Source organism: Hylobates moloch, unplaced genomic scaffold, assembly GCF_009828535.3.
Source record: "Hylobates moloch isolate HMO894 unplaced genomic scaffold, HMol_V3 SCAFFOLD_8, whole genome shotgun sequence".
NCBI classification, from domain to species: Eukaryota; Metazoa; Chordata; class Mammalia; order Primates; family Hylobatidae; genus Hylobates; species Hylobates moloch.
The window spans coordinates 16,993,768-17,010,206 of NW_026652283.1; the positions used below are offsets into that span (position 1 = coordinate 16,993,768).

General features: G+C 34.1%; 1 protein-coding gene across 3 annotated transcripts in view; it reads left to right on the top strand.

Annotated features, from left to right (window-relative positions):
* Positions 1-16,439, top strand: part of PIK3C2G (phosphatidylinositol-4-phosphate 3-kinase catalytic subunit type 2 gamma) — a 398,295-nt gene that overhangs the window by 44,579 nt on the left and 337,277 nt on the right. For all 3 annotated transcript variants that reach the window (XM_032159742.1, XM_058442576.1, XM_032159744.2), the window contains exons 6-7: positions 6,706-6,808; positions 13,690-13,760. In XM_032159742.1, coding sequence (XP_032015633.1) covers positions 6,706-6,808; positions 13,690-13,760 — 174 coding nt within the window. The remainder of the gene's footprint in view (positions 1-6,705; positions 6,809-13,689; positions 13,761-16,439) is intronic.

Genomic DNA, 16,439 nt, shown 5'->3' on the forward strand with positions numbered 1-16,439 from the left:
GATGGGATCAAATATGTGTAGAGAGAATAAATAATTAATATACAGAAAGTTTGATTTCCTAGGATATGAGAAGAAAAAGCCTAAACTTTTTATTGTATCACAGACATTCAGTTAACAGCTGAAGTTTTATAGACGATTATTAAATAAAACATAGGTAGTGCTCATATTTGGAATGTTACCAGACTGAGAAAAACACCTGATGTATACAACCTTAAATGGATAATTCCTGTGCTCATGTTACAAGCATTGTAATTCCCAGTGTGGCCTTTTCTTAGAGCACAATCCTTCTCTCCACACCACCCACCTTACGGTCCGTGCCTTTCGTTTCTCTTTCTCTTGGTATGGTAACCTTTCTTCTTACCCTTTTTAATATCTAGAATTCTCAAATAAAAATTCATTTTTTATTGCACTTACTTATTAAATTCCCACCCTTCTATTATTTAATGCTTTTTCTCTCTTTTCTTTTTCATTTTCTCTAGATAGCACCATTTAACAAATTTATCATGTAGGCCACATAAGAGTTTTAAATTTTCTACTAGCCACACTAAGAAAATATGCAAAGAAACAGGTGGAAATAAATTTTAATACTGCAGTTTCTTTAACTCAATATACCTCAAATATTATCATTTTAACATGTAATCAAAATAAAGAAAATCATTGAGATGTTTCACATTATTTAATATGACAAGTCTTGAAAATCTAGTGTGTATTTTACATTTATAGCATATCTTAATTAAAAGTAGCCTCATTGCAAGTGATTAGTAGCTGCTTGTATTCACTAACCACTATACTAGACAGCATAGCTCTATATCATTAAACACAAACTGATCAAAATTGTGGTCTTGCCACATATAGTGGTAAAAGGAGTAGTTCACAGCTCTTAGAAAGTGTGATGGTTACTGCAAACTCTAATGTCCTTTAAACAACAGCAGAGATTTAATCTTAACTGATAATTCTAGTACAATATTATATTATGAAAATAATTTGACCTAGAATTCTAGAACTAACAATAAGCCAGCATTCAAGGACAATGTAAAAATAGACTCTCAGAAATAAGAACATTTTATGTCCATAAATTATCTCTCTAAAAAATTATTTGAAGATGTACTTCAACAAAACACACAATGAAGCCCTATGGAATATAGATCAATGGTTAACATAATTACTTAAAAAGTTCTAAAATATAGTTAAAAAAAAGAAAAGAAATTAGTAGAGCCTCCTTTATCTATCTCTGCTTGCTTGACTTGCTGTATTAACACTCTTTATTTCCTTTACAAAACAGAATGATTAAGGCCCATAATTCATTGTTTGTTCTAGAAGAGTAGTTATCAAACATTTTGGTCTCAGAACCCTTTAAACTCATAAATTGTTGAGTACCCCAAAAATAATTTGTGTGGACTTTGTCTATCAATATTTACCCTGTTGGAAATTATAATTGAGAAATTTTTAAAGTACGCATTTATTATTTGAATTAAAAATAATGATAAATTTATTACATGTAAATACACATAAAATAATTTTATTATAAATACTATATATTGCAAAACAAGAATAATTTGTGAGGAATGTAGCATTGTTATGTGTTTAGAAATCTTTTAAATGTCTGGTTTAATTAAGACCATTGGCTGCTTTTCCCTTCAGTCTGTTGCACTATGATAATCGAGTGGAAGTATATAAAGAAAATTTAACCTCACACAAACATAGTTTGCAGAAAAGATAAATATCTTAGTAGTCTTTTCAGATAATTGTGAACATCTTTCTTTGATGCTATACCAAAATCAACAAGTAATAGTCTTTTAAAATTTAGTTACAATGTGGAATATAAAAAAATCAATAATTTTCACACTAGGCTACTTAGAGTCCATTGGTCTGTCTTGCCCTATTGATAAATCTTTTTTTACCCATGCAAGATTTGAAGCATCATGGATTGTTTGCTGGATTCTGCAGATCTTCCAAATGTTGCCGTACTTTATCATAAAATATCAAAAAGTCCATTATTTAATATTAGCATTTTTCTCACCAGAAAAGTCTGTAAGTATTGGTTAGCTGGCAAGCTCATAGTGGAAAATACAAATTTTACAAAATTCTTATTTCTGAAGTTGTTTTCCTTAAAGTGACAAGTTTAGCTTGTTTATTTTTGACTGCCAAACACCTGTCTGAATAACCACAGTTTGCCTGTGATTCTCTCATCTAATAAAATTGTTTAATGAAAAAAGTTACTTCTTTATCTTCCACTCAAGCAATTATAAGAGGGCTTTTCCTGAAGACAACTTCTATATTATAGTATGCAGAAATGCTTTAACTGTTTTTCCTATATGTTCATATAGAAAATTAAAGACACATGTATTTAAGGATTTAGATTTAATAAAATTAATAATTTTTACCATTTTATTGAGGATATTTTTAAGTGACACTGATTTTTATTTCCTACAAGTGCATGTACAACCTGGAAGTGTCTCTTATAGCTCCAGGGTTTTGAAGACAACATTTTGATAACTACTTCTCTAGCATAATAGTTTACTATAAAGTGTATTATGCCCATGCACTTTTGCTTCTGTAAGTTGAGTTGTAAATGTACCTAGAGTCAGTTGTGTTTATTCCTGAACCTTTTTATACCAGTTCTATTGTTATTTTATTTAGGTAAGTAAATGAAGTATTTACAGAGTGATGAAATATGGGTGAACAAAGAAAGTCAGTGTTTCTATGAAAATTAAGTTAAAAATTTTAAAAGATAATTAATAAAGGAGAGCCATTAAAATCTATTGTTGCTGAATTCAGTGTAGTGGAAATAACTTAGACTAGAAAAATAATTATAGAAATCTAAAATGATTTTCTATTCAAGTTGTTCTTTGACTCTAAGAATTTGCTCCACATTTAAGAAAGTAGAATACGCAATTAAAGATAATTACTCATAGATGTGTTTTATATCAGAAAGACGACACAAAGTTGTTATCAACTGATCCTTCATCCAATAGCAAATACTTGATGCTAATATCAGAACTTTGGCTAGTGAGAGGCTATGTAGTTATGTTTAGTTTAAAAATAAACTATTTTTAAGATATCTATCTTCTTTATAATTCCCAACTTTAACTTTCTTGATCAACTAATCTACTACTTTTTATATTTCATCAAGTAAGTGATAAACGAATCTGGAGCTAATATTTGAAGTGATCTCTACTTGAGCAGTTGTAAGGTTCTAAGAGAAAACTGAATTGAAGTCATATTAAGCTCTAAATTTTATTTCAGAGTGTCTGTCACATAGTAATTAAATTGAGATTGCAATAGAAAAGCTTTAAGATATGTTTCATTTTCTTTAGAAAAGGCAACCACCAGAAAGTAAAAATATGTTTATGAATCTCAAGCCTCTAAAGATAGAGAAAGAAGAGACTCAAAAATGGCTCAAATAATCCCAACACATGAAAGGAAATAATTCTAAAAGAAAAAAATATATAGTTAATATAAACTGAAAATAATATAGCAGAAGGCATTACTATAACTTGGATAGTTGAGACTTCTCTGATTAAAAGTCAAAGTCTCAAAAATGAATTAAAAGGAATTTATAGGCTAGAGACATGACTAAAATAAGATTGTCTCATTTATAACAGAAATATGTGTGTTACCTATTTATTTCAGCCTACAAAGAAAGTGTAATAAGCTCCTGGTAATTATTTTTCCAGAAAAAGGGAAAGGGAAGAATTTTTCTTATCTCTTTTATTTTGTAGAGTTGAGTACAATTTGGATGTATCCCATGAGAATATATTCCTATAATGTAATTTGAAAAAAATTATAGGGGAAAAATACTCTTTCAACATCTGTTATTACCCCAAATCTGATCATTATGGTGCCAGATTCCACTATATACACACACATACAGACATACACACACATACAGGCACACACACACACACAAGGACATAAACAATGAAGCAAAGGTAAGGAAAGAACTAAGACCTAGTTTTTGAAAGCAGTAAAATTGGCAGATGTAGCAAATAAAAATATAGGATATCCAGTTTTATTTCAAAGTCATAAATATTTTTAGTATATGTTTCATGTAGTATTTTACATGTAGTTATATTAAAGGTATATATGTGTGTGTATATATGTATGTGTGTATATATATATACACATATATACACACACACACACACACACACACACACACATACACACACACCTAAACAGTATTAAGGTACTATATCTATGTATCTATCTATATCTATATATCTCTATCTATATATATATAGATAGAGAGACACACACATATATACACCTATATGGTAAAAACGGGTGTGTGCGTGTGTGTGTGTGTGTGTGTATGAAAATATACAAAGAAACAGGTGGAAATAAATTTTAATACTACAGTATATGTGTACATACATGTATACACACACCTTTAGTGTAAATATGTATCAAATACTACATGAAATATATACTAAAAATATTCATTCATTGTTTCTCTGTAATTTATAGATACTAGATGTATTAGTCAAGGTTCTCTAGAGAGACAGAACTAATAGGACAGATGTATATATATATAAAGGGGAGTTTATTAAGGAGTATTGACTTACACTGTCACCAGGTGAGATCTCACAATAGGCCATCTGCAAGCTAAAGAGCAAGAAAGCCAGTACGAGTCCCAAAACCTCAAAAGTAGGGAAGCCGACAATGCAGCCTCCAGTCTGTGGATGAAAGTCCAAGAGTCCCAAAGCTGAAGAACTCGGAATCTGATGTTTGAGAGCAGGAAGCATCCAGCATGGGAGAAAGATGTAGGCTGGGAGGCTAAGCCAGTCTAGTCCTTCCACATTTCTCTGCCTGCTTTTATCCTAGCCATGCTGGCAGCTGTTTAGATTGTGCCCATTCCAGATTAAGGATGAGCCTGCCTTGCCCAATCCACAGATTCAAATGTTAATCTCATTTGGCAACACACTCACAAACACACCGAGCAACAATACTTTGCATCCTTCAATCCAATCAAGTTGACACTCAATATTAACCATCACACTAGACATCAAGTATATTATCTGGCAATTCTAGGAAGAAGTATACACACAGGTGGATAAAGTAAAGAAAGTCAGTTTAAGTAAGCACGCAGTAGCCATACATGAGGCTGAAGTCATTGCACTGGTGTCCAGAGTACAGTATCAAGACTTCAACATACAGAGAAAAGGAATCTTTGAAAGCAAGGTGGGCCACTATTCTTAAGTCACTTCCCACAGCAGGAACAAGAAAACAAAGCTCTTGGCATGGAAAAAAGAATTGAGCAGAGGGAGATGCAAGGACAGGAACTTGAGTACATGTGATAGATTGTGAGGCTGACCCTTGAAGCAGACCTTTGGGAAGGAGGCAGGAGAAATCAGTAGTTCCAAGAACAAGTGAAGAAAAGCAGTGGTCATGCCTTTCGTCTAGATTGGCGATGAAAACAACTCAGGGAACAGTGTAAGAGCCCTATGGACACCCCAGGGACAAGAATCCAGGTTAGACTAACAGTTGGGATAGCAATAGACATTGACCATATGTCATGAACACACTAACATTCACCATTTTGGCTAGCAGATAAGTACTAAGTTTTTTTAACTATTAAAAACAATGTTAAAATAGAAACATTTAAAAAGACTTTACTATATAGTATAGTAAATTCTATATAATTATTCTACATAATTATATATATTTTTGTTAATTCATTTTACAGATTAATGGTCTATGTGTCTGGCATTGTTGGAAACAAGTTATCCCAAATATTTACTGAATTTACCATATAAGTAAAATTATCATCTTAAGGATTACAAGTATCTAATATACTTTTTTTCTCCTGAAATCCTTCATGTTTAAGGTCCTTTAAACAATGTGTATTAACATAACTCATCCTTTTCTCAATGACTAAAAGTCACCAGAGATATCAAAATTTAAAGCTGTAAAGGGACTTATATAGTAGAAGCCCTTCATTTCACAGAAGAATCAAATTGCATTTATAAGAAAAATGTTGCAAAATAGTAATTCATTATGCTCTTCAGTTAATTTCTGCTTGGTAAATATTTATAGGCAAAAAAAAGAAAGGAAGGAAGACAAAGAAACATAACAATGACAGTAGAAATTTCTGAAATAGGTATAATTTTTTTGTTTATTCTGCTTGCTAACCCTTTGATGTAGACATTGCTATTCCAACTCTAAAAGAGAAAATATTGGGTTTCAGATAGTTTTAGTTTAATTGGCCTTCTAAGGTCATCGAGCTAGTAAATCTGTCTCTAAAGCTCATGACATTTTCACCACATCCCAATGCTTTCTTGAGATAAGGTCCCCACACAGACATACGGCATCAGTTAGACCACCCAGAAGCATGCTGTCATCAGCTTTGAACTCTGAGATGGCTAGGTAAAACTAACTTAGAATATGCAAAGTCTTATTTGTTAAAATTTATTGTGATAATTCTAAAGCTGTCTAATCATTCAATCATTTTCTAACTTATTAATGCACATAAAAATAATTTCACGTTTCATCATCTATATCTATATATTTCCTCTCATATTATTCATTTATACACAAAAATATATAATGCATATATATTCACACGTGCACGCACGCACACACACACTCAGCTTACTTTACCAAACTAAGTTCCAAAAATAAAAGAAAATGAAGTCAGAGAGGAAAACATGTGTTTGGGGATATTATGGGAGGATATGATTGTGTTCATTTTTTCTCCTTCAGCGATCACTGTCTGGGGAGCCACAGAATGTTTCAAAAAGATAAATCTGTTATTCAGCTCCACCTGCAGAAAAATAGGGAAGCTCCAGGAAAGCTATCTCGAAAGGTAAGACTTTCTTAGCATTGGTTCCAATCAGCAAACTGACAGTTTTAAGGACAATATTTCTAATTTTTGAACTATTGCCAACTTGGAATTATACAGCTAAATTAATACATGTTTATTTAAATATATTCATTGAAACAGGATGAAATATCTTATCTAAATATAAATACCTGTTAATGATTTGAACTGATGCAATAACATGAACGCATTACTGCAATCTTAGTGTTATGGACTGAATGTTTGTGTACCCCCAAAACTCATAAGTTGAGGCCCCAGGTGATAGGAAGTGAGGTCTTTGGGAGGTATTTAGGTGTAGATGAAGTCATAAAAGCGGAGTCCTTATGATGAGGTGGTAAGTGCCCTTATGAAAAGGGTTTAGAGCGTTCTCTGTGTCTTTCTCTTTCTCCCTCCCTCTCCCTCTCTTTCTACCACTCCCTCTTTCTCTTTCTTCTCACTATGTTAGGATACAGCAAGAAGGAAGCTGTCTGCACACAGGAAAAGGGCTCTGACCCTGATTATAAACTTTGCAGCCTATAGAACGAAGAGAAATAAATGTATGTTGTTTAAGCCACCCAGTCTCTCGTATTTTGTTACAGTAGCCCAGGCTGACTAATACACTGAGTATAACAAATCTGTTGGTTTCTTTCAAAAATCATTTGTAAGACACTTATTAAGGTTATCATATTTATACTTTTCACATATCTTCTTAGAAGTAAATGGAATAGAAAATGTAAAGGGGAATCATTGAAGGCAGAAAAATAACTTGTTTTCTGTGAAGACTGTTTATGTCAACACAGCTTAAATTGGGGCAGACAAACTTTCATAATATATATAATAAAGCTACCTAGAAAAGGATGACTGTGCTTTAACGATAGTTTCATGCTGTTAGATGCGACTTTTACTCCCTGTGTCATGTTGTGAGTTACTTCCAATTTAAATTGCACAGTATGCAGTGAACTTTGATATTATGGCAGTTTTTATCTGTAGAATCTTCAAATTACTTGCTTTAAGCAAAAATCCTCTCACCCTGTCATTTATATTAGGTAACAGATTTCCAGTGGACGATTTCTTTTTTTCTGGTATGAAGTGTTTCATCATAAGAAAATTTCAGGTAGTACATTAGGTTGCAATATATCAATGTGGAACATAACATAATGAGGCCAAAAGAGAGTTGTTTAGAAATATCTTTTGGATCTTGTGCTCAACTTAGCTACTGTTGACAGCTCCAAGGCTATACATCTGAAATCTCTAGGAAAAAAATGTTATAAAGTGCAACTGACCCTGTCAATATTAAACTTAAGATTCTTCAAATTGCCCTCAATGTTGAGGAAAAAAAAGCTGAAATCATCATATTTCATCGGAGCATGGGGGAAGAAGATAAAATGTATGATTCTAATTTGGATGCTGCTAAAATAATAACTTACTGGTAGTAATGAACAAATCACTAACATTTCAGACTCGTTAATTAAGGTCTGTTTAAAAACTCATGTAACTCTATTATTCTGATATAGGGCATACATACATGTCTGAGACTTTAACATTTCTATCACATTTAATCTTTTTAATAATTCTATAAGGTAAACACTATTAAAAATAAGGAAACTGAATCACAGGGAGGTATCAAGACTTTCCCAAGATTAAAATCATGAAACTGACAAGCAGAGAAGTACAGATTTGAGCACAGTCAGTGAGTCTTCAGAGCCCATGCATTCCTACCAACTTATATAGGAAATATACTCAGAATTTGCAGTATATTCTCAAAGGTTTTGGATGTGTGTTTCAGGGTAATTGGTCAAAATTCTAGCTTTATGCATCCACGTTTGTGTGTGTGTGTGTGTAATTTTTTTTCCACAGCAATATCCATGTAGCTCAAAGTCTAGGGCATGATAGGTGATTAATAACTAACCATATTATATATTGTCATATATTATATTATTATGGTATATATTAGGTGCCAAGTGATGTTCTTAGTGTTCTAAATGAGTTAATTGACAGTAGCGCAAGAGCAAAGAAGTAATAAATACAACTATTTTTCTGTCTTATAAAAATAAAAGAACTGAAAAGTTAAGAGATTGTTTAAATCATCCAAAGTTGCACAGCTAGTAAATAAGGGTGATGAGATCAGAGCAAAACTATCTGGCTTCAGATCACACTATATGGTAATGTCAGCCAGCGCAGTTACATAGTGTAGCTGACTCCGTCAATATTAAACTTAAGATTCTTCAAATTACCCTCAATGTTGAGAAAAAAAAGGTGAGATAATCATATTGCTGTCATCACCGTTGTTGTCATGTCCAGGGACAAGCATATTGTTATCTCTGGGTGTAGAATGTGTAGTTCTCATCAGAAATGCCTGTTTTTCCATATGCCATTTGGATCACAGTGGGAATTAAGTTACATAGTTCATTTTGATGCTTCATGGTTCAACTTACAAGCTTATCCATCCTACAGTAAATATCACTAATTCTTGGATAATTCAGCAACTCATAGGCAAAGAGTATAAATGCCTTTTCTCATCCACAACTTTTGCTAACATTGATGCTGTTGTTTAAAATGGATAATACTTGAACCCGAGAGGCGGAGGTTGCAGTGAGCCGAGATCGCGCCACTGTACTCCAGCCTGGGTGACAGAACGAGACTCTGTCTCAAAATAATAATAATAATAATAATAAAATAACGGATAATACACATGATGGCAAATGTATTTGTATATTTGCATATCTTCCATTCATGCAATAAGTATTTGCTATGTAACTACTGTGTATTAGGCCCCATACTAATGCGTAGTTAGAGTAGTGAGCAGTATCAGTAAGATCTCAGCCCTCAGGGGTTCAGGGGATGCAACTGGCACTGATTTCCAATTAAAAAGCAGGGGTAATTTCCATGCAGAATATGAAAAAGGCATTCCATATTTCCATCTCTCTAAGTCTTGATTCTTTTTTTTTTTTTGAGACGGAGTCTCGCTCTGTTCCCCAGGCTGGAATGCAGTGGCGTGATCTTGGCTCACTGAAACCTCCGCCACCCAGGTTCAAGCGATTCTCCTGCCTCAGCCTCCTGAGTAGCTGGGATTACAGGCACATGCCACCATGCCCAGCTAATTTTTGTATTTTCAGTAGAGACGGGTTTCACCATGTTGGTTAGGCTGGTCTCAAACTCCTGACTTCGTGATTTACCTGCCTCAGCCCCACAAAGTGCTGGGATTACAGGCATGAGCCACCATGCCTGGTCCAATTCTTGATAGTTTCAGGATTTTTTTTCCATTACATTTCAAAGGGAAAGATATTACATTTTATTAAAACTTTAAGGATTTACTTCCAGGAACTGGGATAAGTACTTTATACAGTATATACAATCGAGTAACAATAGATTAACAAATAAAACTTGTTACATGCCATTCATAGTACTTGCCTTTTCTAGAATGTAGAGTTCACATCCTAGTTGAGAGACAGACAATAAACAAATATATATAATGAAGTCCTATGGAGATATGTGCTCTGAAAGAAAATATAGCCAGCTCTAAAAGTTGAGAGAAGCACCTAATGCAGATGGGTAAGATAGGCTAGTGATAGTGCTTGTTTTTCTGTCTAAATCCTGGAGCACATAGGCCTAGCTCTGATCGTTAGAAATGAGGAATATTAAATTTGTTCATTTGGCCTTCTATAAAAAAGCAAAAATTCTGGTTTCATGTTGCTCAATTTCAAATGTTCACTTTTAGGCAAATTGTTAAATTCTCCATTTAATTTCTTCATCAAATAATGTGAATAATAATAGTTCTTACTTAATGTGGTTATTATGAGAACTCAACTGAGAAATATAAATGAAGAGCTTAAGTCAGTGCCTGCACCTAGTATGACTACCTAAGTATTAGCCATTGACGTCATAAAATTGGATGTTTCACTGTGTGCTATTTTGGTCCTTTACAATTAAAAATTCTAAAACAATATTAACATCAATTTGCATTAAAACATTTAGAAATTTACTCATTGTGTTGGAAATATTGAGAGAGATGGACATTTGCGTGTTATGTCAAAACAGTATATACACCGCAGTATCATGACTTGTTGATATATCAACAATTTTAATATATCACAGTTTTTCTTGTAAGTTTTCATACTCATAGAGCAGGATAAATTTTAGTCTTAATTGAAATTTCTATATGTAACAAGAAAATAAAAATAAACTGGTTTGGTTTTGAGGTAAGCTTTATAAAATTTTCTTTCTAAGATATATATGATTTATTGATTAACTTAATATAACTGAAACAGTTCATCAACTTGTGTCTCATCTTTATTATCTGAATTGCCCTTTTTTAAATAAGTAACCCTTGATTTTTATATTTAATTTTATACATACATCATAAGGAGATAGCAAATGTTCTCTCAGTTTTATTTTTTATAGTGGTGTCAAAATTCTCTGTGATTTTCAGGATTTCAGCTCTAAGTAAAACACTTATGAACAATTATAATCTTTCTAATAAAACTGTAAAATTGTCTTGATAGTATTCTTTTTCACATAATACTAGGAATATGACTATCATCATTATATTAAATTTATTGATACCATTGCCTCGCAGTAGATACTTTAGAGCTTTCTAATTGTGCAAAGCTCAATTCATCTTAGATAATATTTTTATTTTAAACTTGATAATATTATACTGAAATAGTATAATTTGATCCTCATTTAAAGAGAACAAGAAAGTTGTTCGAAAAAAAAAAAAAAAAAAAAGCAGGCCAGGAGCAGTGGCTTAGGCCTCTAATCCCAGCACTTTGGGAGGCCGAGGTGGGCAGATCACCTGAGGTCAGAAGTTTGAGACCAGCCTGGCCAACATAGTGAAACCCCATCTTTACAAAAATAGCTGGACCTGGTGTTGCATACCTATAATTCCAGCTACTCAGGATGCTGAGGCACAAGAATCGCTTGAACCTGGGAGGTGGAGGTTGCAGTGAGCCGAGATCACACCATGCCACTCCAGCCTGAGTGACAGAGCAAGACTCTGTCTCAAAAAATAAATTAATTAATTAATAAAAAGCAGTTTGATGATCTTTAGAATTCATCCAAGGTTTCAACATTTTAAAGCTGCTACCTTGATTAGCTATGAATAACTTAATATTTTTAAATTTGTTTCCTTTTTTGTCTATCTCAAATTTGATCAAAAGTATTGCCAACATTGTAGATATTAATCACAAAACTAAGATTTTCTTATAGCTCAGGGGAACATTCACGAACATTTATAGCAATAGATTTTTGCATGAGAAAAAAAAATTTTAACTTTTTCCTTTTTCCTTAAGGCCAAGGTATGGCCTCAGCTTTTAAGGAAAAGTTAAGTGCACACTATCTTTCATGGACAATTACAGGAATTTTCCTCCAGCTTTTGTTTTTTTCAAGATCTGTTAATAATTGTAACAAAAAAAATGTTTCCAATACATGTACCTTACAAAGTTATTTTTCCTCCAGCCTATGGAGGTATTTAAATTTAAAAATTTTTCTAGCAAAAGGTAGTATGACTAATGCCGAAAATATTTCTGGAAACCAAATAAATTGGTTTTTAAATGAATATGACTATGCTTCATAGAAAGATGTAAATAAGTATATTCTTTATATTCTTGCTTCGGTTTTTAACTTCTGAAAGAAGACAAGTGCCACATATTACAGTTCAAATCTTACTTTTTTATTTTTACTGTTTTTCACTTTCCTATTTTCCCTCTTACTATACTTTTCATGACTACAGTTTAGCTTTATCTGTCGCAGAAAAAAATTGTCTCGTCACTATCACACTTTTTATTTTAGCTGTCCCAGTGACTCTATATGTAAATTTCTAGAAAGTAAGACTCACATCTTCGTTTCTCAGTCATTCTACAGTGTTTCTTTTTCACAGCATGTAGTCAAAATATTGTTTTATAACAGTGACCTTCTTCTTTCCATCTAACTTAGCTTCCTTCTTCCTGTTCACAAAACAAACCAATATAAAAATTAATTTACTTTTGACATTGGGCCATATAAAGGTTTTCCTTCTGATGTTTTCTGTCCGAATTTCTAATAGTCAGTTTTAAAAATAGATTGTGTGTGTATTGACATACAAGATTACATACACCCTAGGCATTAAGGGACCCACTCAGATCTCAATCTTAATGCCACCGTGTGGTGAAATAGTGCAATTATGATGAGACATACTGTATTCTCTGCATACTTGCAAAGGGTTTTCATGAATGCCCTGTTGCAGGAGAGCTAGTCAAGAAGTTAAGGTATGCGTGTGTGTGTGTGCGTGTGTGCGCAGACACATATGGGCCTTAGGCATATTTTAAGATAAGCAGTTCATGCTTATGTAGGAAGAAAACAAAATGCCAACTAACTCCTAACATTTATACCTACCAGTAATTGTCATTCATTAGCATAATTTAGTGCTCATGAAATGGAAAACTCTCTTACACTGACATTTTGGCGGCAAGATGTGGTGAAGCTGAAAAATGAAGGAGTTGATTATGTGTCTGCCCGCCCACCTGGCAAAATGTCAGGCTTTACACTGCCATGGCACTCATGGCCTAAATGTGGAAACAAAATGTGCATGTATGTGGGAGAACTGGTGGCAAAAAATCTGCCTTCATACTTAGTAGGAGAATTTAATGTTTGACCTTGGTGATGCCACGATGTTCTTCAACTGTATTTCAGGTTTATTCTCAACCAAAGCTAAGCTTCCTGTTTTACTTTTGAAAAGGCTTATATAGTTAAGGAGAGTCTTGTAAGGTCTTTCAGACAAAATATAAAAGTGATGAATGAGGGTTATCAAAATAGGTGAATAAAATGACAGCAGGAAGTTACAGACCTATTTTTATCTGGTACTCATTCCTATTCACTCTATAAATATTAATATATTCTGCTGTCTACAGCATGAAGAGGACCACAGTCAGTTTTATCTGAACCAACTTCTAGAATTTATGCATATTTGGAAAGTATCCAGGTAAGACATTTTATATTTGTTCCAAGACTACTTTCTGATTGAGTTCTCAAATGTCAAATCTCAGTATTTTTCAGTTGATTGTCAAAACTGTCCATTCACTGGACTGTGGAAGCTATTGTACTTTAAATAGGCAAATTCTGTTAATAATTATCCATTCTTCAAAGTTATTCAGACATATTTGAAGAGCTGCTAACACTTTCCAGAACATTCTAACATTCATTTAAAAAAATCTCTGCTGCTGGTTATTACATTTTCAAGGACTTGTTTTCCTTATTAATTTTGTGAATTTGGGTTTGCATATGTCACTTAAGCTCTTTGTAAAACAATTTTAATACTTCAAAGGTAACCATCTCCTACTTAATTTGTTTCTGAAACTCCCTAAAAATAAATGGTATATCATAAATACAGGAGTGTAAATTCAAATTGGAAAACCTGATTGACAACAAATGAACATATCCTACTTCATTCTTATATCTAAATGTATGCATGTATTATATTTGGAAGAATAGACTTATTGGGTAGCTAAACTGCAAGTTTGGGTATATCTGCAATTAAGGTTGTTGTGAGCTGAACCAGTAGAAAATGTAGTGTGGGAGGTACAGGTCATAAATCTCTAAAGTAAAGGCTGATATAACATATCAGCTAAATTTACAATAGCAAAGACATGGGATCAACCCATATGCCCATCAGTGATTGACTGGATAAAGAAATGGCACATATACACCATGCAGCCATATAAAGGAATGAGATCATGTCTCTTGCGGGACAGAGATGGAGCTAGAAGCCATTATCCTCAACAAACTAACACAGAAACAGAAAACAAAACACCACACATTCTCACTCATAAGTGGGAGCTGAACAATGAGAACACATGGACACAGGGAGGGGAACAACACACACTGGGGCCCATCAGAGTTGTGGGGGAGGGAGAGCGTCAGGATAAATAGCTAATGCATGCAGGGCTCATTACCTAGGTGATGGGTTGATAGGTGCAGCAAACCACCATTGCACACGTTTACCTATGTAACAAACCTGCACATCCTGCACACGTTTCCCAGAACTTAAAATAAAATTGGCCAGGTGCGGTGGCTCATGTCTGTAATCCCAGCACTTTAGGAGGCCTAGGCAGGCGGATCACAAGGTCAGGAGTTCAAGACCAGCCTGGCCAACACAGTGAAACCAGTCTCTACTAAAAATACAAAAATTAGCCGGGCATGGTGGCATGTGCCTGTAGTCTCAGCTACTTGGGAGGCTGAGGCAGGAGAATCACTTGAATCCAGGAGGTGGAGGTTGTAGTAAGCTGAGATCACGCCACTGTACTCCAGCTTGGGCAACACAGTGAGACCTCATCTCAAAAAAAAATAATTATTTTAAAATAATAATAAAATAAAATTGTTTAAAAAATAAATAAAAATATGAGCTAAAATTGTTTTTAGTGACTATGTTGGGCAATGATTTTGTGAAGTTATTATATATTTACATATATTATCTCATTTAATTCTTTCTATAACTCTGTGATAGTATGTACTATCCTGTTTCAAAACTAAAGAAACTGAAGTTCTGAGAGGCTAAATAATTCACCTAAGACCATTCTGGTCATCAGTGGCAGGATTAAAATCAGGTCTGCCTGAAATTTACAAAGGACATTTTCTTTCGTTAAACTATTGTGTTTTTCCATTGCCCTTCTCTGCCACCCTTCCCCCTAAAAATATCCATCTTCACTCCATAAAATCATAGAATGGCTAGGACTAGAAAGGATTTTAGACAATCTAACACAAATTTTTGTTTTATAGGTAATTACATGATTCTGCTATAGGTTTCTGTTGTATAACATACAAACAAGGTCTGTAGTTTCCTTTCTCCAAAATAAATCTACCCAAGGGTGGGGGGAACAGAGAGAAAGGGAAAGAAACACACATACACCTCAAATATGGGAAGTTTTTCAAAAAGCAGGAAATCCTTGGGACACAAAGGACGTTGTTGGGTTGGTGGAGGGTTGTTGCACCTTTTAAGTCACTGCTACCTGGGGCACAGAGAGGCAAGCCAAGGCTATGAGAAGAGAGTGAGAGAAGGAGGCTTTCATTCTGTTCTTGTCTTACCCCTGCCATTGCCTGCCCCCTAGCAGACATTTGATGGCCAGTGTGCAGTTGCAGGAGTCCAGAGGGTTAATTCAGGGCAAAGCAAATGTTCTGCTGTAGCAAGGAGTAGAGGAAACATGTCTGGGACAGCCTAGCTTCAGACTTTACTCCTCCACGCCTCCCTCCAGTCCCAGGGGAGTGGATTACAGTCTGGGGTGATGCCATCTCCCAGTGCTATTTTGTCTGTGGTAAGGAAACTAAAAACACAAGTTCAAAAACTTGGCAACCATCACACAAATATTTAATCCCATAGCCATGACTAAAACCAAGTATCTAACTCTCAGTCAGTGCTTATTCCACTTCCATTATGTTCTGACCCTTCGCCCCTTATTTTTCTCAAAGGGTGTCTAACACAGAGACATTCTCAGCCTTATAAAGGCCACTGTAGAACTTTACTTTTGGGGATTCAATGCTTCCCTGCCTGCCCTCCTCAGAACACCATATTGGATCATCAAAAAAAATCAAGCACTGGATGGTAAGGGCTTTGATTTCAGCCCTTCTCTTTTATGACTCAACTTCCTCTTAGAAGTTGAGCAAATCA